The 22,663-nt window shown below is 44.6% G+C and overlaps 9 protein-coding genes across 9 annotated transcripts; all 9 read right to left on the reverse strand.

The window, feature by feature from the left end:
• Window positions 1–870: 870 nt before the first annotated feature.
• On the reverse strand, window positions 871–1,725 carry LOC137200088 (heat shock protein 30-like). Its single transcript, XM_067614768.1, has one exon. The coding sequence runs from the start codon at window positions 1,618–1,620 to the stop codon at window positions 982–984; it is 639 nt and encodes a 212-aa protein (XP_067470869.1). The 5' UTR covers window positions 1,621–1,725; the 3' UTR covers window positions 871–981.
• Window positions 1,726–3,537: 1,812 nt separating this feature from the next.
• On the reverse strand, window positions 3,538–4,464 carry LOC137200078 (heat shock protein 30-like). Its single transcript, XM_067614760.1, has one exon. The coding sequence runs from the start codon at window positions 4,447–4,449 to the stop codon at window positions 3,598–3,600; it is 852 nt and encodes a 283-aa protein (XP_067470861.1). The 5' UTR covers window positions 4,450–4,464; the 3' UTR covers window positions 3,538–3,597.
• Window positions 4,465–6,107: 1,643 nt separating this feature from the next.
• Window positions 6,108–6,962, reverse strand: LOC137200090 (heat shock protein 30-like). The gene has a single exon (XM_067614770.1). The coding sequence runs from the start codon at window positions 6,855–6,857 to the stop codon at window positions 6,219–6,221; it is 639 nt and encodes a 212-aa protein (XP_067470871.1). The 5' UTR covers window positions 6,858–6,962; the 3' UTR covers window positions 6,108–6,218.
• A 1,690-nt stretch (window positions 6,963–8,652) lies between these two features.
• LOC137200062 (heat shock protein 30-like) lies at window positions 8,653–9,491 on the reverse strand. Its single transcript, XM_067614743.1, has one exon. The coding sequence runs from the start codon at window positions 9,400–9,402 to the stop codon at window positions 8,764–8,766; it is 639 nt and encodes a 212-aa protein (XP_067470844.1). The 5' UTR covers window positions 9,403–9,491; the 3' UTR covers window positions 8,653–8,763.
• A 1,829-nt stretch (window positions 9,492–11,320) lies between these two features.
• LOC137200091 (heat shock protein 30-like) lies at window positions 11,321–12,112 on the reverse strand. Its single transcript, XM_067614771.1, has one exon. It carries the CDS (start codon window positions 12,017–12,019, stop codon window positions 11,381–11,383), a length of 639 nt encoding a protein of 212 aa, XP_067470872.1. The 5' UTR covers window positions 12,020–12,112; the 3' UTR covers window positions 11,321–11,380.
• A 1,702-nt stretch (window positions 12,113–13,814) lies between these two features.
• Window positions 13,815–14,729, reverse strand: LOC137200123 (heat shock protein 30-like). Its single transcript, XM_067614803.1, has one exon. The coding sequence runs from the start codon at window positions 14,562–14,564 to the stop codon at window positions 13,926–13,928; it is 639 nt and encodes a 212-aa protein (XP_067470904.1). The 5' UTR covers window positions 14,565–14,729; the 3' UTR covers window positions 13,815–13,925.
• Window positions 14,730–16,359: 1,630 nt separating this feature from the next.
• On the reverse strand, window positions 16,360–17,198 carry LOC137200071 (heat shock protein 30-like). Its single transcript, XM_067614752.1, has one exon. The coding sequence runs from the start codon at window positions 17,107–17,109 to the stop codon at window positions 16,471–16,473; it is 639 nt and encodes a 212-aa protein (XP_067470853.1). The 5' UTR covers window positions 17,110–17,198; the 3' UTR covers window positions 16,360–16,470.
• A 1,778-nt stretch (window positions 17,199–18,976) lies between these two features.
• LOC137200102 (heat shock protein 30-like) lies at window positions 18,977–19,802 on the reverse strand. Its single transcript, XM_067614779.1, has one exon. The coding sequence runs from the start codon at window positions 19,724–19,726 to the stop codon at window positions 19,088–19,090; it is 639 nt and encodes a 212-aa protein (XP_067470880.1). The 5' UTR covers window positions 19,727–19,802; the 3' UTR covers window positions 18,977–19,087.
• Window positions 19,803–21,648: 1,846 nt separating this feature from the next.
• Window positions 21,649–22,435, reverse strand: LOC137200077 (heat shock protein 30-like). The gene has a single exon (XM_067614759.1). The coding sequence runs from the start codon at window positions 22,345–22,347 to the stop codon at window positions 21,709–21,711; it is 639 nt and encodes a 212-aa protein (XP_067470860.1). The 5' UTR covers window positions 22,348–22,435; the 3' UTR covers window positions 21,649–21,708.
• Between the last annotated feature and the right edge of the window lie 228 nt (window positions 22,436–22,663).

Here is a 22,663-nt window from a genome sequence, read left to right on the forward strand (position 1 = left end):
TGAGCATGGGCATTCTGACTGGTCTGCGGCTACGCAGCCTCATATGCAGAAAGCTGCGATGCACTTTGTGTTCTGACACCTGTCTATCATAGTCAGGATTAACCTGTTCAGCAATTTGTGCTACAGTAGCTCTTCTGTATGGTCGGACCAGACGGGCTAGCGTTCGCTCCCCATGTGCATGAATGAGCCTTGGGCACCCATGACCCTGTTGCCGGTTCACTGGTTTTCTTTCCTTTGACCACTTTTGGTAGCTGCTGACCACTGCACACTGGCAGAACCCCACAAGACCTGCCGTCTTGGAGATATTCTTGCTCTGTTGTCTAGCTATGACAATTTGGCCCTTCTCAAAGTTGTTCAGATCTTTACGCTTTCCCTCTTTTCCTGCTTCCAACACATCAACTTGAAAAACTGACCGTTCATTTGCTGCCTAATATATCCCACCCCTTGACATGTTCCATTGTAATGAGATAATCAATGTTATTCACTTCACATGTGAGAGGTTTTAATGTCGTGGCTGATCAGTGGTATATATCAGCCATTATAAACAATCTTAAGATGAAATGGAAACTTGCTTTTTCTGACTTTTCCCTCCTCAGTCTTAAAGTAAAATATCACATTTTACTAATTTGAGGTCTCTGTTGAAGCAGTGTTGATTCTAAGTGGATATTTTATTGGATTAAATGACAAACATAGAAGATTGGAAACAAAACACTGATCTTGCATTTTCTGAAGCACTAAGAAGAAAAGAGGGGAAAGCTGTGCAATATCAAATGAATTTTAAGGGTCAAAAATTATAAAGTGGTCTTTCTATCTTTTCAGGTTTTCTCATTTCTGACAAAGACGTTATTTTAAATGAAGAAAACATTGTGCAGCTGTCAATATATTTATTGAACATTTACATGTATACAAAAGCACATATGATCATCTTCAATTAACACTTTAATAAAACATTGAATGTACATTGTCAAAACAATATAGAGATTAGTCCATGTTTCCAGGTTTGTCCTCTGCGCTGTGGTCTGTGTCTGTGCTGCTGCCTTCTGTGTGTGAACACACACTCTGCTGTGTTTTCTCCTCCACGCTCCTCTCGATAGTCAGTTTTCTCTCAGCCTCCTCCACGCATGGAGCTTTGGCTTCCTGGATGTGGAGCTTCCCGTCTGGAGCCAGGTAGCAGGTGATGGCTTCAGGGTTGAGCTCCTCTGGCAGATCAAACTCCTGTCTGAACTCCTGGCGTCTGTAAGAGTAGCAGCCTTTCCCGTCCTCCTGCTCCTTCTCTGTCTTCCCACTGACCCTCAGCTTCCTGCCCACCTGCCTGACAGACAGCTCCTCTGGGGAAAAGCCTTGAGTGTCCAGGGTCAGGCCAAAGTGCTCTCCATCTTTCTCCAGCTGGTAGGAGACTGGTTGCACAGCTGCAGCGGTTTGGGAAGGCTCCGTCTCCTCCAGCATCTTGTGTTGAAGTTTGTCTATCAGCTCCAGACTGCTGCGCAGCTCCTGGAGGTTTCTCTGCAGTAGATCCTGCTGGCAGAGCAGAGGTTTGACCTCTGGCCACAGACTGCGTACAGGCCAGTAGAAGTCCATGAATGGACTGAGAGTAGACTGGAATCCATGAGAGCACAGCATCTTCAGTGTGTTGAGTCCTCTTGTTGTGAGATGAAACACTGTGAAAGTGTCTGTTCTGTTCTGTGTTGGTTGTGTTGCTTTCTGTCTCAGCAGTGGGACTGTCCCAGCTTTTATATCCTAAGTGGAGAAGCTTCAGAGTCTTCAGGAACTTTCCAGTCATTACCACAACTCGCCACTGTGGGGAGCTGTTTCTCAGGAGTGACGTCATCACTGAATCATACTGTTTTTTGTAGGGAGCTTACTATCTTAATGTATTTAATGTCAAATCTCATCATTGCTGCAAATAGTTAAAGTGATCCTATGTAACTTTCTAAAGAGCTGTGACTGTGGTCACTGGTCATATCAGACCAAATGAGGCTGCAGCAGAAAAACCTCTGATTGTATTGAATGAAGGAAGAAAGAGCTTTATTGATTGTGAGTTCAACTTTTCATCAGTAAAAGAAAGAATGAAATATTTCCTACATCAGAACAGGAAGAAAACATAATAAGACCACATGAAGATCAAAGCCAGATTCAATGAACATAAAATAGCAAAATTCTGAGAAAAGAGGGTTATAAAAGGCAGAGTATGAAAAAAGAAAATATACACTGATTAGCCACAACATTAAAACTACCTGCCTAATATTGTGAAGGCCCCCCTTGTGCCACCAAAACAGCTCTCACCCATGGAGGCATGGACTCCACAAGACCTCTGGAGGTGTCCTCTGGTATCTGGCACCAAGACGTTAGCAGCATATCCTTTAAGTCCTGTAAGTTGCCTGGTGGGGCCTCCTCAGATTGGACTTGTTTTTCCAGCATGTCCCACAGATGCTGGATGGGATTGAGATCTGGGGAATTTGTAGGCCGAGGCAACACCTTGAACCCTTGGTCAGGTAAATAATGCACACACACCCGGCCGTCCACATGATGATCAGACCGGCCACCTTCTTCCATTGCTCCATGGTCCAGTTCTGACACTCATGTGCCCATTGTAGGCGCTTTCAGCGGTGCACAGGAGTGAGCATGGGCATTCTGACTGGTCTGCGGCTACGCAGCCTCATATGCAGAAAGCTGCGATGCACTGTGTGTTCTGGCACCTGTCTATCATAGTCAGGATTAACCTGTTCAGCAATTTGTGCTACAGTAGCTCTTCTGTATGGTCGGACCAGACGGGCTAGCCTTCGCTCCCCATGTGCATGAATGAGCCTTGGGCACCCATGACCCTGTTGCCGGTTCACTGGTTTTCTTTCCTTTGACCACTTTTGGTAGCTGCTGACCACTGCACACTGGCAGAACCCCACAAGACCTGCAGTTTTGGAGATATTCTTGCTCTGTTGTCTAGCTATGACAATTTGGCCCTTCTCAAAGTTGTTCAGATCTTTACGCTTTCCCTCTTTTCCTGCTTCCAACACATCAACTTCAAAAACTGACCGTTCATTTGCTGCCTAATATATCCCACCCCTTGACATGTTCCATTGTAATGAGACAATCAATGTTATTCACTTCACATGTGAGAGGTTTTAATGTCGTGGCTGATCAGTGGTATATATCAGCCATTATAAACAATCTTAAGATGAAATGGAAACTTGCTTTTCTGACTTTTCCCTCCTCAGTCTTAAAGTAAAATATCACATTTTACTAATTTGAGGTCTCTGATGAAGCAGTGTTGATTCTAAGTGGATATTTTACTAGATTAAATGACAAACATAGAAGATTGGAAACAAAACACTGATCTTCCATTTTCTGAAGCACTAAGAAGAAAAGAGGGGAAAGCTGTGCAATATCAAATGAATTTTAAGGGTCAAAAATTATAAAGTGGTCTTTCTATCTTTTCAGGTTTTCTCATTTCTGACAAAGACGTTATTTTAAATGAAGAAAACATTGTGCAGCTGTCAATATATTTATTAAACATTTACATGTATACAAAAGCACATATGATCATCTTCAATTAACACTTTAATAAAACATTGAATGTACATTGTCAAAACAATATAGAGATTAGTCCATGTTTCCAGGTTTGTCCTCTGCGCTGTGGTCTGTGTCTGTGCTGCTGCCTTCTGTGTGTGAACACACACTCTGCTGTGTTTTCTCCTCCACGCTCCTCTCGATAGTCAGTTTTCTCTCAGCCTCCTCCACGCATGGAGCTTTGGCTTCCTGGATGTGGAGCTTCCCGTCTGGAGCCAGGTAGCAGGTGATGGCTTCAGGGTTGAGCTCCTCAGGCAGATCAAACTCCTGTCTGAACTCCTGGCGTCTGTAAGAGTAGCAGCCTTTCCCGTCCTCCTGCTCCTTCTCTGTCTTCCCACTGACCCTCAGCTTCCTGCCCACCTGCCTGACAGACAGCTCCTCTGGGGAAAAGCCTTGAGTGTCCAGGGTCAGGCCAAAGTGCTCTCCCTCTTTCTCCAGCTGGTAGGAGACTGGTTGCACAGCTGCAGCGGTTTGGGAAGGCTCCGTCTCCTCCAGCATCTTGTGTTGAAGTTTGTCTATCAGCTCCAGACTGCTGCGCAGCTCCTGGAGGTTTCTCTGCAGTAGATCCTGCTGGCAGAGCAGAGGTTTGACCTCTGGCCACAGACTGCGTACAGGCCAGTAGAAGTCCATGAATGGACTGAGAGTAGACTGGAATCCATGAGAGCACAGCATCTTCAGTGTGTTGAGTCCTCTTGTTGTGAGATGAAGCACTGTGAAAGTGTCTGTTCTGTTCTGTTCTGTGTTGGTTGTGTTGCTTTCTGTCTCAGCAGTGGGACTGTCCCAGCTTTTATATCCTAAGTGGAGAAGCTTCAGAGTTTTCAGGAACTTTCCAGTCATTACCACAACTCGCCACTGGTTGGAGCTGTTTCTCAGGAGTGACGTCATCACTGAATCATACTGTTTTTTTTAGGGAGCTTACTGTCTTAATGTATTTACTGTCAAATCTCATCATTGCTGCAAATAGTTAAAGTGATCCTATGTAACTTTCTAAAGAGCTGCGACTGTGGTCACTGGTCATATCAGACCAAATGAGGCTGCAGCAGAAAAACCTCTGATTGTATTGAATGAAGGAAGAAAGAGCTTTATTGATTGTGAGTTCAACTTTTCATCAGTAAAAGAAAGAATGAAATATTTCCTACATCAGAACAGGAAGAAAACATAATAAGACCACATGAAGATCAAAGCCAGATTCAATGAACATAAAATAGCAAAATTCTGAGAAAAGAGGGTTATAAAAGGCAGAGTATGAAAAAAGAAAATATACACTGATTAGCCACAACATTAAAACCACCTGCCTAATATTGCGTAGGTCCCCCTTGTGCCACCAAAACAGCTCTCACCCATGGAGGCATGGACTCCACAAGACCTCTGGAGGTGTCCTCTGGTATCTGGCACCAAGATGTAGCAGCATATCCTTTAAGTCCTGTAAGTTGCCTGGTGGGGCCTCCTCAGATTGGACTTGTTTTTCCAGCATGTCCCACAGATGCTGGATGGGATTGAGATCTGGGGAATTTGTAGGCCGAGGCAACACCATGAACCCTTTGTCAGGTAAATAATGCACACACACCCGGCCGTCCACATGATGATCAGACCGGCCACCTTCTTCCATTGCTCCATGGTCCAGTTCTGACACTCATGTGCCCATTGTAGGCGCTTTCAGCGGTGCACAGGAGTGAGCATGGGCATTCTGACTGGTCTGCGGCTACGCAGCCTCATATGCAGAAAGCTGCGATGCACTTTGTGTTCTGACACCTGTCTATCATAGTCAGGATTAACCTGTTCAGCAATTTGTGCTACAGTAGCTCTTCTGTATGGTCGGACCAGACGGGCTAGCGTTCGCTCCCCATGTGCATGAATGAGCCTTGGGCACCCATGACCCTGTTGCCGGTTCACTGGTTTTCTTTCCTTTGACCACTTTTGGTAGCTGCTGACCACTGCACACTGGCAGAACCCCACAAGACCTGCCGTCTTGGAGATATTCTTGCTCTGTTGTCTAGCTATGACAATTTGGCCCTTCTCAAAGTTGTTCAGATCTTTACGCTTTCCCTCTTTTCCTGCTTCCAACACATCAACTTGAAAAACTGACCGTTCATTTGCTGCCTAATATATCCCACCCCTTGACATGTTCCATTGTAATGAGATAATCAATGTTATTCACTTCACATGTGAGAGGTTTTAATGTCGTGGCTGATCAGTGGTATATATCAGCCATTATAAACAATCTTAAGATGAAATGGAAACTTGCTTTTTCTGACTTTTCCCTCCTCAGTCTTAAAGTAAAATATCACATTTTACTAATTTGAGGTCTCTGTTGAAGCAGTGTTGATTCTAAGTGGATATTTTATTGGATTAAATGACAAACATAGAAGATTGGAAACAAAACACTGATCTTGCATTTTCTGAAGCACTAAGAAGAAAAGAGGGGAAAGCTGTGCAATATCAAATGAATTTTAAGGGTCAAAAATTATAAAGTGGTCTTTCTATCTTTTCAGGTTTTCTCATTTCTGACAAAGACGTTATTTTAAATGAAGAAAACATTGTGCAGCTGTCAATATATTTATTGAACATTTACATGTATACAAAAGCACATATGATCATCTTCAATTAACACTTTAATAAAACATTGAATGTACATTGTCAAAACAATATAGAGATTAGTCCATGTTTCCAGGTTTGTCCTCTGCGCTGTGGTCTGTGTCTGTGCTGCTGCCTTCTGTGTGTGAACACACACTCTGCTGTGTTTTCTCCTCCACGCTCCTCTCGATAGTCAGTTTTCTCTCAGCCTCCTCCACGCATGGAGCTTTGGCTTCCTGGATGTGGAGCTTCCCGTCTGGAGCCAGGTAGCAGGTGATGGCTTCAGGGTTGAGCTCCTCTGGCAGATCAAACTCCTGTCTGAACTCCTGGCGTCTGTAAGAGTAGCAGCCTTTCCCGTCCTCCTGCTCCTTCTCTGTCTTCCCACTGACCCTCAGCTTCCTGCCCACCTGCCTGACAGACAGCTCCTCTGGGGAAAAGCCTTGAGTGTCCAGGGTCAGGCCAAAGTGCTCTCCATCTTTCTCCAGCTGGTAGGAGACTGGTTGCACAGCTGCAGCGGTTTGGGAAGGCTCCGTCTCCTCCAGCATCTTGTGTTGAAGTTTGTCTATCAGCTCCAGACTGCTGCGCAGCTCCTGGAGGTTTCTCTGCAGTAGATCCTGCTGGCAGAGCAGAGGTTTGACCTCTGGCCACAGACTGCGTACAGGCCAGTAGAAGTCCATGAATGGACTGAGAGTAGACTGGAATCCATGAGAGCACAGCATCTTCAGTGTGTTGAGTCCTCTTGTTGTGAGATGAAACACTGTGAAAGTGTCTGTTCTGTTCTGTGTTGGTTGTGTTGCTTTCTGTCTCAGCAGTGGGACTGTCCCAGCTTTTATATCCTAAGTGGAGAAGCTTCAGAGTCTTCAGGAACTTTCCAGTCATTACCACAACTCGCCACTGTGGGGAGCTGTTTCTCAGGAGTGACGTCATCACTGAATCATACTGTTTTTTGTAGGGAGCTTACTATCTTAATGTATTTAATGTCAAATCTCATCATTGCTGCAAATAGTTAAAGTGATCCTATGTAACTTTCTAAAGAGCTGTGACTGTGGTCACTGGTCATATCAGACCAAATGAGGCTGCAGCAGAAAAACCTCTGATTGTATTGAATGAAGGAAGAAAGAGCTTTATTGATTGTGAGTTCAACTTTTCATCAGTAAAAGAAAGAATGAAATATTTCCTACATCAGAACAGGAAGAAAACATAATAAGACCACATGAAGATCAAAGCCAGATTCAATGAACATAAAATAGCAAAATTCTGAGAAAAGAGGGTTATAAAAGGCAGAGTATGAAAAAAGAAAATATACACTGATTAGCCACAACATTAAAACTACCTGCCTAATATTGTGAAGGCCCCCCTTGTGCCACCAAAACAGCTCTCACCCATGGAGGCATGGACTCCACAAGACCTCTGGAGGTGTCCTCTGGTATCTGGCACCAAGACGTTAGCAGCATATCCTTTAAGTCCTGTAAGTTGCCTGGTGGGGCCTCCTCAGATTGGACTTGTTTTTCCAGCATGTCCCACAGATGCTGGATGGGATTGAGATCTGGGGAATTTGTAGGCCGAGGCAACACCTTGAACCCTTGGTCAGGTAAATAATGCACACACACCCGGCCGTCCACATGATGATCAGACCGGCCACCTTCTTCCATTGCTCCATGGTCCAGTTCTGACACTCATGTGCCCATTGTAGGCGCTTTCAGCGGTGCACAGGAGTGAGCATGGGCATTCTGACTGGTCTGCGGCTACGCAGCCTCATATGCAGAAAGCTGCGATGCACTGTGTGTTCTGGCACCTGTCTATCATAGTCAGGATTAACCTGTTCAGCAATTTGTGCTACAGTAGCTCTTCTGTATGGTCGGACCAGACGGGCTAGCCTTCGCTCCCCATGTGCATGAATGACCACTGCACACTGGCAGAACCCCACAAGACCTGCCGTCTTGGAGATATTCTTGCTCTGTTGTCTAGCTATGACAATTTGGCCCTTCTCAAAGTTGTTCAGATCTTTACGCTTTCCCTCTTTTCCTGCTTCCAACACATCAACTTCAAAAACTGACCGTTCATTTGCTGCCTAATATATCCCACCCCTTGACATGTTCCATTGTAATGAGACAATCAATGTTATTCACTTCACATGTGAGAGGTTTTAATGTCGTGGCTGATCAGTGGTATATATCAGCCATTATAAACAATCTTAAGATGAAATGGAAACTTGCTTTTTCTGACTTTTCCCTCCTCAGTCTTAAAGTAAAATATCACATTTTACTAATTTGAGGTCTCTGTTGAAGCAGTGTTGATTCTAAGTGGATATTTTATTGGATTAAATGACAAACATAGAAGATTGGAAACAAAACACTGATCTTGCATTTTCTGAAGCACTAAGAAGAAAAGAGGGGAAAGCTGTGCAATATCAAATGAATTTTAAGGGTCAAAAATTATAAAGTGGTCTTTCTATCTTTTCAGGTTTTCTCATTTCTGACAAAGACGTTATTTTAAATGAAGAAAACATTGTGCAGCTGTCAATATATTTATTGAACATTTACATGTATACAAAAGCACATATGATCATCTTCAATTAACACTTTAATAAAACATTGAATGTACATTGTCAAAACAATATAGAGATTAGTCCATGTTTCCAGGTTTGTCCTCTGCGCTGTGGTCTGTGTCTGTGCTGCTGCCTTCTGTGTGTGAACACACACTCTGCTGTGTTTTCTCCTCCACGCTCCTCTCGATAGTCAGTTTTCTCTCAGCCTCCTCCACGCATGGAGCTTTGGCTTCCTGGATGTGGAGCTTCCCGTCTGGAGCCAGGTAGCAGGTGATGGCTTCAGGGTTGAGCTCCTCAGGCAGATCAAACTCCTGTCTGAACTCCTGGCGTCTGTAAGAGTAGCAGCCTTTCCCGTCCTCCTGCTCCTTCTCTGTCTTCCCACTGACCCTCAGCTTCCTGCCCACCTGCCTGACAGACAGCTCCTCTGGGGAAAAGCCTTGAGTGTCCAGGGTCAGGCCAAAGTGCTCTCCCTCTTTCTCCAGCTGGTAGGAGACTGGTTGCACAGCTGCAGCGGTTTGGGAAGGCTCCGTCTCCTCCAGCATCTTGTGTTGAAGTTTGTCTATCAGCTCCAGACTGCTGCGCAGCTCCTGGAGGTTTCTCTGCAGTAGATCCTGCTGGCAGAGCAGAGGTTTGACCTCTGGCCACAGACTGCGTACAGGCCAGTAGAAGTCCATGAATGGACTGAGAGTAGACTGGAATCCATGAGAGCACAGCATCTTCAGTGTGTTGAGTCCTCTTGTTGTGAGATGAAGCACTGTGAAAGTGTCTGTTCTGTTCTGTGTTGGTTGTGTTGCTTTCTGTCTCAGCAGTGGGACTGTCCCAGCTTTTATATTCTAAGTGGAGAAGCTTCAGAGTCTTCAGGAACTTTCCAGTCATTACCACAACTCGCCACTGTGGGGAGCTGTTTCTCAGGAGTGACGTCATCACTGAATCATACTGTTTTTTTTAGGGAGCTTACTGTCTTAATGTATTTACTGTCAAATCTCATCATTGCTGCAAATAGTTAAAGTGATCCTATGTAACTTTCTAAAGAGCTGCGACTGTGGTCACTGGTCATATCAGACCAAATGAGGCTGCAGCAGAAAAACCTCTGATTGTATTGAATGAAGGAAGAAAGAGCTTTATTGATTGTGAGTTCAACTTTTCATCAGTAAAAGAAAGAATGAAATATTTCCTACATCAGAACAGGAAGAAAACATAATAAGACCACATGAAGATCAAAGCCAGATTCAATGAACATAAAATAGCAAAATTCTGAGAAAAGAGGGTTATAAAAGGCAGAGTATGAAAAAAGAAAATATACACTGATTAGCCACAACATTAAAACCACCTGCCTAATATTGCGTAGGTCCCCCTTGTGCCACCAAAACAGCTCTCACCCATGGAGGCATGGACTCCACAAGACCTCTGGAGGTGTCCTCTGGTATCTGGCACCAAGACGTTAGCAGCATATCCTTTAAGTCCTGTAAGTTGCCTGGTGGGGCCTCCTCAGATTGGACTTGTTTTTCCAGCATGTCCCACAGATGCTGGATGGGATTGAGATCTGGGGAATTTGTAGGCCGAGGCAACACCTTGAACCCTTGGTCAGGTAAATAATGCACACACACCCGGCCGTCCACATGATGATCAGACCGGCCACCTTCTTCCATTGCTCCATGGTCCAGTTCTGACACTCATGTGCCCATGGTAGGCTCTTTCAGCGGTGCACAGGAGTGAGCATGGGCATTCTGACTGGTCTGCGGCTACGCAGCCTCATATGCAGAAAGCTGCGATGCACTGTGTGTTCTGACACCTGTCTATCATAGTCAGGATTAACCTGTTCAGCAATTTGTGCTACAGTAGCTCTTCTGTATGGTCAGACCAGACGGGCTAGCCTTCGCTCCCCATGTGCATGAATGAGCCTTGGGCACCCATGACCCTGTTGCCGGTTCACTGGTTTTCTTTCCTTTGACCACTTTTGGTAGCTGCTGACCACTGCACACTGGCAGAACCCCACAAGACCTGTAGTTTTGGAGATATTCTTGCTCTGTTGTCTAGCTATGACAATTTGGCCCTTCTCAAAGTTGTTCAGATCTTTACGCTTTCCCTCTTTTCCTGCTTCCAACACATCAACTTCAAAAACTGACCGTTCATTTGCTGCCTAATATATCCCACCCCTTGACATGTTCCATTGTAATGAGACAATCAATGTTATTCACTTCACATGTGAGAGGTTTTAATGTTGTGGCTGATCAGTGGTATATATCAGCCATTATAAACAATCTTAAGATGAAATGGAAACTTGCTTTTTCTGACTTTTCCCTCCTCAGTCTTAAAGTAAAATATCACATTTTACTAATTTGAGGTCTCTTTTGAGGCAGTGTTGATTCTAAGTGGATATTTTACTAGATTAAATGACAAACATAGAAGATTGGAAACAAAACACTGATCTTCCATTTTCTGAAGCACTAAGAAGAAAAGAGGGGAAAGCTGTGCAATATCAAATGAATTTTAAGGGTCAAAAATTATAAAGTGGTCTTTCTATCTTTTCAGGTTTTCTCATTTCTGACAAAGACGTTATTTTAAATGAAGAAAACATTGTGCAGCTGTCAATATATTTATTAAACATTTACATGTATACAAAAGCACATATGATCATCTTCAATTAACACTTTAATAAAACATTGAATGTACATTGTCAAAACAATATAGAGATTAGTCCATGTTTCCAGGTTTGTCCTCTGCGCTGTGGTCTGTGTCTGTGCTGCTGCCTTCTGTGTGTGAACACACACTCTGCTGTGTTTTCTCCTCCACGCTCCTCTCGATAGTCAGTTTTCTCTCAGCCTCCTCCACGCATGGAGCTTTGGCTTCCTGGATGTGGAGCTTCCCGTCTGGAGCCAGGTAGCAGGTGATGGCTTCAGGGTTGAGCTCCTCAGGCAGATCAAACTCCTGTCTGAACTCCTGGCGTCTGTAAGAGTAGCAGCCTTTCCCGTCCTCCTGCTCCTTCTCTGTCTTCCCACTGACCCTCAGCTTCCTGCCCACCTGCCTGACAGACAGCTCCTCTGGGGAAAAGCCTTGAGTGTCCAGGGTCAGGCCAAAGTGCTCTCCCTCTTTCTCCAGCTGGTAGGAGACTGGTTGCACAGCTGCAGCGGTTTGGGAAGGCTCCGTCTCCTCCAGCATCTTGTGTTGAAGTTTGTCTATCAGCTCCAGACTGCTGCGCAGCTCCTGGAGGTTTCTCTGCAGTAGATCCTGTTGGCAGAGCAGAGGTTTGACCTCTGGCCACAGACTGCGTACAGGCCAGTAGAAGTCCATGAATGGACTGAGAGTAGACTGGAATCCATGAGAGCACAGCATCTTCAGTGTGTTGAGTCCTCTTGTTGTGAGATGAAGCACTGTGAAAGTGTCTGTTCTGTTCTGTGTTGGTTGTGTTGCTTTCTGTCTCAGCAGTGGGACTGTCCCAGCTTTTATATCCTAAGTGGAGAAGCTTCAGAGTCTTCAGGAACTTTCCAGTCATTACCACAACTCGCCACTGGTTGGAGCTGTTTCTCAGGAGTGACGTCATCACTGAATCATACTGTTTTTTTTAGGGAGCTTACTGTCTTAATGTATTTACTGTCAAATCTCATCATTGCTGCAAATAGTTAAAGTGATCCTATGTAACTTTCTAAAGAGCTGCGACTGTGGTCACTGGTCATATCAGACCAAATGAGGCTGCAGCAGAAAAACCTCTGATTGTATTGAATGAAGGAAGAAAGAGCTTTATTGATTGTGAGTTCAACTTTTCATCAGTAAAAGAAAGAATGAAATATTTCCTACATCAGAACAGGAAGAAAACATAATAAGACCACATGAAGATCAAAGCCAGATTCAATGAACATAAAATAGCAAAATTCTGAGAAAAGAGGGTTATAAAAGGCAGAGTATGAAAAAAGAAAATATACACTGATTAGCCACAACATTAAAACCACCTGCCTAATATTGCGTAGGTCCCCCTTGTGCCACCAAAACAGCTCTCACCCATGGAGGCATGGACTCCACAAGACCTCTGGAGGTGTCCTCTGGTATCTGGCACCAAGACGTTAGCAACATATCCTTTAAGTCCTGTAAGTTGCCTGGTGGGGCCTCCTCAGATTGGACTTGTTTTTCCAGCATGTCCCACAGATGCTGGATGGGATTGAGATCTGGGGAATTTGTAGGCCGAGGCAACACCTTGAAACCTTGGTCAGGTAAATAATGCACACACACCCGGCCGTCCACATGATGATCAGACCGGCCACCTTCTTCCATTGCTCCATGGTCCAGTTCTGACACTCATGTGCCCATTGTAGGCGCTTTCAGCGGTGCACAGGAGTGAGCATGGGCATTCTGACTGGTCTGCGGCTACGCAGCCTCATATGCAGAAAGCTGCGATGCACTGTGTGTTCTGACACCTGTCTATCATAGTCAGGATTAACCTGTTCAGCAATTTGTGCTACAGTAGCTCTTCTGTATGGTCAGACCAGACGGGCTAGCCTTCGCTCCCCATGTGCATGAATGACCACTGCACACTGGCAGAACCCCACAAGACCTGCCGTCTTGGAGATATTCTTGCTCTGTTGTCTAGCTATGACAATTTGGCCCTTCTCAAAGTTGTTCAGATCTTTACGCTTTCCCTCTTTTCCTGCTTCCAACACATCAACTTCAAAAACTGACCGTTCATTTGCTGCCTAATATATCCCACCCCTTGACATGTTCCATTGTAATGAGACAATCAATGTTATTCACTTCACATGTGAGAGGTCTTAATGTTGTGGCTGATCAGTGGTATATATCAGCCATTATAAACAATCTTAAGATGAAATGGAAACTTGCTTTTTCTGACTTTTCCCTCCTCAGTCTTAAAGTAAAATATCACATTTTACTAATTTGAGGTCTCTTTTGAGGCAGTGTTGATTCTAAGTGGATATTTTACTAGATTAAATGACAAACATAGAAGATTGGAAACAAAACACTGATCTTCCATTTTCTGAAGCACTAAGAAGAAAAGAGGGGAAAGCTGTGCAATATCAAATGAATTTTAAGGGTCAAAAATTATAAAGTGGTCTTTCTATCTTTTCAGGTTTTCTCATTTCTGACAAAGACGTTATTTTAAATGAAGAAAACATTGTGCAGCTGTCAATATATTTATTGAACATTTACATGTATACAAAAGCACATATGATCATCTTCAATTAACACTTTAATAAAACATTGAATGTACATTGTCAAAACAATATAGAGATTAGTCCATGTTTCCAGGTTTGTCCTCTGCGCTGTGGTCTGTGTCTGTGCTGCTGCCTTCTGTGTGTGAACACACACTCTGCTGTGTTTTCTCCTCCACGCTCCTCTCGATAGTCGGTTTTCTCTCAGCCTCCTCCACGCATGGAGCTTTGGCTTCCTGGATGTGGAGCTTCCCGTCTGGAGCCAGGTAGCAGGTGATGGCTTCAGGGTTGAGCTCCTCAGGCAGATCAAACTCCTGTCTGAACTCCTGGCGTCTGTAAGAGTAGCAGCCTTTCCCGTCCTCCTGCTCCTTCTCTGTCTTCCCACTGACCCTCAGCTTCCTGCCCACCTGCCTGACAGACAGCTCCTCTGGGGAAAAGCCTTGAGTGTCCAGGGTCAGGCCAAAGTGCTCTCCCTCTTTCTCCAGCTGGTAGGAGACTGGTTGCACAGCTGCAGCGGTTTGGGAAGGCTCCGTCTCCTCCAGCATCTTGTGTTGAAGTTTGTCTATCAGCTCCAGACTGCTGCGCAGCTCCTGGAGGTTTCTCTGCAGTAGATCCTGTTGGCAGAGCAGAGGTTTGACCTCTGGCCACAGACTGCGTACAGGCCAGTAGAAGTCCATGAATGGACTGAGAGTAGACTGGAATCCATGAGAGCACAGCATCTTCAGTGTGTTGAGTCCTCTTGTTGTGAGATGAAACACTGTGAAAGTGTCTGTTCTGTTCTGTGTTGGTTGTGTTGCTTTCTGTCTCAGCAGTGGGACTGTCCCAGCTTTTATATCCTAAGTGGAGAAGCTTCAGAGTCTTCAGGAACTTTCCAGTCATTACCACAACTCGCCACTGGTTGGAGCTGTTTCTCAGGAGTGACGTCATCACTGAATCATACTGTTTTTTTTAGGGAGCTTACTGTCTTAATGTATTTACTGTCAAATCTCATCATTGCTGCAAATAGTTAAAGTGATCCTATGTAACTTTCTAAAGAGCTGCGACTGTGGTCACTGGTCATATCAGACCAAATGAGGCTGCAGCAGAAAAACCTCTGATTGTATTGAATGAAGGAAGAAAGAGCTTTATTGATTGTGAGTTCAACTTTTCATCAGTAAAAGAAAGAATGAAATATTTCCTACATCAGAACAGGAAGAAAACATAATAAGACCACATGAAGATCAAAGCCAGATTCAATGAACATAAAATAGCAAAATTCTGAGAAAAGAGGGTTATAAAAGGCAGAGTATGAAAAAAGAAAATATACACTGATTAGCCACAACATTAAAACCACCTGCCTAATATTGCGTAGGTCCCCCTTGTGCCACCAAAACAGCTCTCACCCATGGAGGCATGGACTCCACAAGACCTCTGGAGGTGTCCTCTGGTATCTGGCACCAAGACGTTAGCAACATATCCTTTAAGTCCTGTAAGTTGCCTGGTGGGGCCTCCTCAGATTGGACTTGTTTTTCCAGCATGTCCCACAGATGCTGGATGGGATTGAGATCTGGGGAATTTGTAGGCCGAGGCAACACCTTGAAACCTTGGTCAGGTAAATAATGCACACACACCCGGCCGTCCACATGATGATCAGACCGGCCACCTTCTTCCATTGCTCCATGGTCCAGTTCTGACACTCATGTGCCCATTGTAGGCGCTTTCAGCGGTGCACAGGAGTGAGCATGGGCATTCTGACTGGTCTGCGGCTACGCAGCCTCATATGCAGAAAGCTGCGATGCACTGTGTGTTCTGACACCTGTCTATCATAGTCAGGATTAACCTGTTCAGCAATTTGTGCTACAGTAGCTCTTCTGTATGGTCAGACCAGACGGGCTAGCCTTCGCTCCCCATGTGCATGAATGACCACTACACACTGGCAGAACCCCACAAGACCTGCCGTCTTGGAGATATTCTTGCTCTGTTGTCTAGCTATGACAATTTGGCCCTTCTCAAAGTTGTTCAGATCTTTACGCTTTCCCTCTTTTCCTGCTTCCAACACATCAACTTCAAAAACTGACCGTTCATTTGCTGCCTAATATATCCCACCCCTTGACATGTTCCATTGTAATGAGACAATCAATGTTATTCACTTCACATGTGAGAGGTTTTAATGTCGTGGCTGATCAGTGGTATATATCAGCCATTATAAACAATCTTAAGATGAAATGGAAACTTGCTTTTTCTGACTTTTCCCTCCTCAGTCTTAAAGTAAAATATCACATTTTACTAATTTGAGGTCTCTGTTGAAGCAGTGTTGATTCTAAGTGGAGATTTTATTGGATTAAATGACAAACATAGAAGATTGGAAACAAAACACTGATCTTGCATTTTCTGAAGCACTAAGAAGAAAAGAGGGGAAAGCTGTGCAATATCAAATGAATTTTAAGGGTCAAAAATTATAAAGTGGTCTTTCTATCTTTTCAGGTTTTCTCATTTCTGACAAAGACGTTATTTTAAATGAAGAAAACATTGTGCAGCTGTCAATATATTTATTGAACATTTACATGTATACAAAAGCACATATGATCATCTTCAATTAACACTTTAATAAAACATTGAATGTACATTGTCAAAACAATATAGAGATTAGTCCATGTTTCCAGGTTTGTCCTCTGCGCTGTGGTCTGTGTCTGTGCTGCTGCCTTCTGTGTGTGAACACACACTCTGCTGTGTTTTCTCCTCCACGCTCCTCTCGATAGTCAGTTTTCTCTCAGCCTCCTCCACGCATGGAGCTTTGGCTTCCTGGATGTGGAGCTTCCCGTCTGGAGCCAGGTAGCAGGTGATGGCTTCAGGGTTGAGCTCCTCAGGCAGATCAAACTCCTGTCTGAACTCCTGGCGTCTGTAAGAGTAGCAGCCTTTCCCGTCCTCCTGCTCCTTCTCTGTCTTCCCACTGACCCTCAGCTTCCTGCCCACCTGCCTGACAGACAGCTCCTCTGGGGAAAAGCCTTGAGTGTCCAGGGTCAGGCCAAAGTGCTCTCCCTCTTTCTCCAGCTGGTAGGAGACTGGTTGCACAGCTGCAGCGGTTTGGGAAGGCTCCGTCTCCTCCAGCATCTTGTGTTGAAGTTTGTCTATCAGCTCCAGACTGCTGCGCAGCTCCTGGAGGTTTCTCTGCAGTAGATCCTGCTGGCAGAGCAGAGGTTTGACCTCTGGCCACAGACTGCGTACAGGCCAGTAGAAGTCCATGAATGGACTGAGAGTAGACTGGAATCCATGAGAGCACAGCATCTTCAGTGTGTTGAGTCCTCTTGTTGTGAGATGAAGCACTGTGAAAGTGTCTGTTCTGTTCTGTGTTGGTTGTGTTGCTTTCTGTCTCAGCAGTGGGACTGTCCCAGCTTTTATATCCTAAGTGGAGAAGCTTCAGAGTCTTCAGGAACTTTCCAGTCATTACCACAACTCGCCACTGGTTGGAGCTGTTTCTCAGGAGTGACGTCATCACTGAATCATACTGTTTTTTTTAGGGAGCTTACTATCTTAATGTATTTAATGTCAAATCTCATCATTGCTGCAAATAGTTAAAGTGATCCTATGTAACTTTCTAAAGAGCTGCGACTGTGGTCACTGGTCATACCAGACCAAATGAGGCTGCAGCAGAAAAACCTCTGATTGTATTGAATGAAGGAAGAAAGAGCTTTATTGATTGTGAGTTCAACTTTTCATCAGTAAAAGAAAGAATGAAATATTTCCTACATCAGAACAGGAAGAAAACATAATAAGACCACATGAAGATCAAAGCCAGATTCAATGAACATAAAATAGCAAAATTCTGAGAAAAGAGGGTTATAAAAGGCAGAGTATGAAAAAAGAAAATATACACTGATTAGCCACAACATTAAAACCACCTGCCTAATATTGCGTAGGCCCCCCTTGTGCCACCAAAACAGCTCTCACCCATGGAGGCATGGACTCCACAAGACCTCTGGAGGTGTCCTCTGGTATCTGGCACCAAGACGTTAGCAGCATATCCTTTAAGTCCTGTAAGTTGCCTGGTGGGGCCTCCTCAGATTGGACTTGTTTTTCCAGCATGTCCCACAGATGCTGGATGGGATTGAGATCTGGGGAATTTGTAGGCCGAGGCAACACCTTGAACCCTTTGTCAGGTAAATAATGCACACACACCCGGCCGTCCACATGATGATCAGACCGGCCACCTTCTTCCATTGCTCCATGGTCCAGTTCTGACACTCATGTGCCCATGGTAGGCTCTTTCAGCGGTGCACAGGAGTGAGCATGGGCATTCTGACTGGTCTGCGGCTACGCAGCCTCATATGCAGAAAGCTGCGATGCACTGTGTGTTCTGACACCTGTCTATCATAGTCAGGATTAACCTGTTCAGCAATTTGTGCTACAGTAGCTCTTCTGTATGGTCGGACCAGACGGGCTAGCCTTCGCTCCCCATGTGCATGAATGAGCCTTGGGCACCCATGACCCTGTTGCCGGTTCACTGGTTTTCTTTCCTTTGACCACTTTTGGTAGCTGCTGACCACTACACACTGGCAGAACCCCACAAGACCTGCCGTTTTGGACATATTCTTGCTCTGTTGTCTAGCTATGACAATTTGGCCCTTCTCAAAGTTGTTCAGATCTTTACGCTTTCCCTCTTGTCCTGCTTCCAACACATCAACTTCAAAAACTGACCGTTCATTTGCTGCCTAATATATCCCACCCCTTGACATGTTCCATTGTAATGAGATAATCAATGTTATTCACTTCACATGTGAGAGGTCTTAATGTTGTGGCTGATCAGTGGTATATATCAGCCATTATAAACAATCTTAAGATGAAATGGAAACTTGCTTTTTCTGACACTTCCCTCCTCAGTCTTAAAGTAAAATATCACATTTTACTAATTTGAGGTCTCTGTTGAAGCAGTGTTGATTCTAAGTGGATATTTTACTAGATTAAATGACAAACATAGAAGATTGGAAACAAAACACTGATCTTGCATTTTCTGAAGCACTAAGAAGAAAAGAGGGGAAAGCTGTGCAATATCAAATGAATTTTAAGGGTCAAAAATTATAAAGTGGTCTTTCTATCTTTTCAGGTTTTCTCATTTCTGACAAAGACGTTATTTTAAATGAAGAAAACATTGTGCAGCTGTCAATATATTTATTGAACATTTACATGTATACAAAAGCACATATGATCATCTTCAATTAACACTTTAATAAAACATTGAATGTACATTTTCAAAACAATATAGAGATTAGTCCATGTTTCCAGGTTTGTCCTCTGCGCTGTGGTCTGTGTCTGTGCTGCTGCCTTCTGTGTGTGAACACACACTCTGCTGTGTTTTCTCCTCCACGCTCCTCTCGATAGTCAGTTTTCTCTCAGCCTCCTCCACGCATGGAGCTTTGGCTTCCTGGATGTGGAGCTTCCCGTCTGGAGCCAGGTAGCAGGTGATGGCTTCAGGGTTGAGCTCCTCAGGCAGATCAAACTCCTGTCTGAACTCCTGGCGTCTGTAAGAGTAGCAGCCTTTCCCGTCCTCCTGCTCCTTCTCTGTCTTCCCACTGACCCTCAGCTTCCTGCCCACCTGCCTGACAGACAGCTCCTCTGGGGAAAAGCCTTGAGTGTCCAGGGTCAGGCCAAAGTGCTCTCCATCTTTCTCCAGCTGGTAGGAGACTGGTTGCACAGCTGCAGCGGTTTGGGAAGGCTCCGTCTCCTCCAGCATCTTGTGTTGAAGTTTGTCTATCAGCTCCAGACTGCTGCGCAGCTCCTGGAGGTTTCTCTGCAGTAGATCCTGCTGGCAGAGCAGAGGTTTGACCTCTGGCCACAGACTGCATACAGGCCAGTAGAAGTCCATGAATGGACTGAGAGTAGACTGGAATCCATGAGAGCACAGCATCTTCAGTGTGTTGAGTCCTCTTGTTGTGAGATGAAACACTGTGAAAGTGTCTGTTCTGTTCTGTTCTGTGCTGGTTGTGTTGCTTTCTGTCTCAGCAGTGGGACTGTCCCAGCTTTTATATTCTAAGTGGAGAAGCTTCAGAGTCTTCAGGAACTTTCCAGTCATTACCACAACTCGCCACTGGTTGGAGCTGTTTCTCAGGAGTGACGTCATCACTGAATCATACTGTTTTTTTTAGGGAGCTTACTATCTTAATGTATTTAATGTCAAATCTCATCATTTCTGCAAATAGTTAAAGTGATCCTATGTAACTTTCTAAAGAGCTGTGACTGTGGTCACTGGTCATATCAGACCAAATGAGGCTGCAGCAGAAAAACCTCTGATTGTATTGAATGAAGGAAGAAAGAGCTTTATTGATTGTGAGTTCAACTTTTCATCAGTAAAAGAAAGAATGAAATATTTCCTACATCAGAACAGGAAGAAAACATAATAAGACCACATGAAGATCAAAGCCAGATTCAATGAACATAAAATAGCAAAATTCTGAGAAAAGAGGGTTATAAAAGGCAGAGTATGAAAAAAGAAAATATACACTGATTAGCCACAACATTAAAACCACCTGCCTAATATTGCGTAGGTCCCCCTTGTGCCACCAAAACAGCTCTCACCCATGGAGGCATGGACTCCACAAGACCTCTGGAGGTGTCCTCTGGTATCTGGCACCAAGACGTTAGCAGCATATCCTTTAAGTCCTGTAAGTTGCCTGGTGGGGCCTCCTCAGATTGGACTTGTTTTTCCAGCATGTCCCACAGATGCTGGATGGGATTGAGATCTGGGGAATTTGTAGGCCGAGGCAACACCTTGAACCCTTTGTCAGGTAAATAATGCACACACACCCGGCCGTCCACATGATGATCAGACCAGCCACCTTCTTCCATTGCTCCATGGTCCAGTTCTGACACTCATGTGCCCATTGTAGGCGCTTTCAGCGGTGCACAGGAGTGAGCATGGGCATTCTGACTGGTCTGCGGCTACGCAGCCTCATATGCAGAAAGCTGCGATGCACTTTGTGTTCTGACACCTGTCTATCATAGTCAGGATTAACCTGTTCAGCAATTTGTGCTACAGTAGCTCTTCTGTATGGTCGGACCAGACGGGCTAGCGTTCGCTCCCCATGTGCATGAATGAGCCTTGGGCACCCATGACCCTGTTGCCGGTTCACTGGTTTTCTTTCCTTTGACCACTTTTGGTAGCTGCTGACCACTGCACACTGGCAGAACCCCACAAGACCTGCAGTTTTGGAGATATTCTTGCTCTGTTGTCTAGCTATGACAATTTGGCCCTTCTCAAAGTTGTTCAGATCTTTACGCTTTCCCTCTTTTCCTGCTTCCAACACATCAACTTCAAAAACTGACCGTTCATTTGCTGCCTAATATATCCCACCCCTTGACATGTTCCATTGTAATGAGACAATCAATGTTATTCACTTCACATGTGAGAGGTTTTAATGTCGTGGCTGATCAGTGGTATATATCAGCCATAATAAACAATCTTAAGATGAAATGGAAACTTGCTTTTCTGACTTTTCCCTCCTCAGTCTTAAAGTAAAATATCACATTTTACTAATTTGAGGTCTCTGATGAAGCAGTGTTGATTCTAAGTGGATATTTTACTAGATTAAATGACAAACATAGAAGATTGGAAACAAAACACTGATCTTCCATTTTCTGAAGCACTAAGAAGAAAAGAGGGGAAAGCTGTGCAATATCAAATGAATTTTAAGGGTCAAAAATTATAAAGTGGTCTTTCTATCTTTTCAGGTTTTCTCATTTCTGACAAAGACGTTATTTTAAATGAAGAAAACATTGTGCAGCTGTCAATATATTTATTAAACATTTACATGTATACAAAAGCACATATGATCATCTTCAATTAACACTTTAATAAAACATTGAATGTACATTGTCAAAACAATATAGAGATTAGTCCATGTTTCCAGGTTTGTCCTCTGCGCTGTGGTCTGTGTCTGTGCTGCTGCCTTCTGTGTGTGAACACACACTCTGCTGTGTTTTCTCCTCCACGCTCCTCTCGATAGTCAGTTTTCTCTCAGCCTCCTCCACGCATGGAGCTTTGGCTTCCTGGATGTGGAGCTTCCCGTCTGGAGCCAGGTAGCAGGTGATGGCTTCAGGGTTGAGCTCCTCAGGCAGATCAAACTCCTGTCTGAACTCCTGGCGTCTGTAAGAGTAGCAGCCTTTCCCGTCCTCCTGCTCCTTCTCTGTCTTCCCACTGACCCTCAGCTTCCTGCCCACCTGCCTGACAGACAGCTCCTCTGGGGAAAAGCCTTGAGTGTCCAGGGTCAGGCCAAAGTGCTCTCCATCTTTCTCCAGCTGGTAGGAGACTGGTTGCACAGCTGCAGCGGTTTGGGAAGGCTCCGTCTCCTCCAGCATCTTGTGTTGAAGTTTGTCTATCAGCTCCAGACTGCTGCGCAGCTCCTGGAGGTTTCTCTGCAGTAGATCCTGCTGGCAGAGCAGAGGTTTGACCTCTGGCCACAGACTGCGTACAGGCCAGTAGAAGTCCATGAATGGACTGAGAGTAGACTGGAATCCATGAGAGCACAGCATCTTCAGTGTGTTGAGTCCTCTTGTTGTGAGATGAAGCACTGTGAAAGTGTCTGTTCTGTTCTGTGTTGGTTGTGTTGCTTTCTGTCTCAGCAGTGGGACTGTCCCAGCTTTTATATTCTAAGTGGAGAAGCTTCAGAGTCTTCAGGAACTTTCCAGTCATTACCACAACTCGCCACTGGTTGGAGCTGTTTCTCAGGAGTGACGTCATCACTGAATCATACTGTTTTTTTTAGGGAGCTTACTATCTTAATGTATTTAATGTCAAATCTCATCATTGCTGCAAATAGTTAAAGTGATCCTATGTAACTTTCTAAAG

The sequence above is a fragment of the Thunnus thynnus genome, chromosome 16 (genome assembly GCF_963924715.1).
Source record: "Thunnus thynnus chromosome 16, fThuThy2.1, whole genome shotgun sequence".
NCBI classification, from domain to species: domain Eukaryota; kingdom Metazoa; phylum Chordata; class Actinopteri; order Scombriformes; family Scombridae; genus Thunnus; species Thunnus thynnus.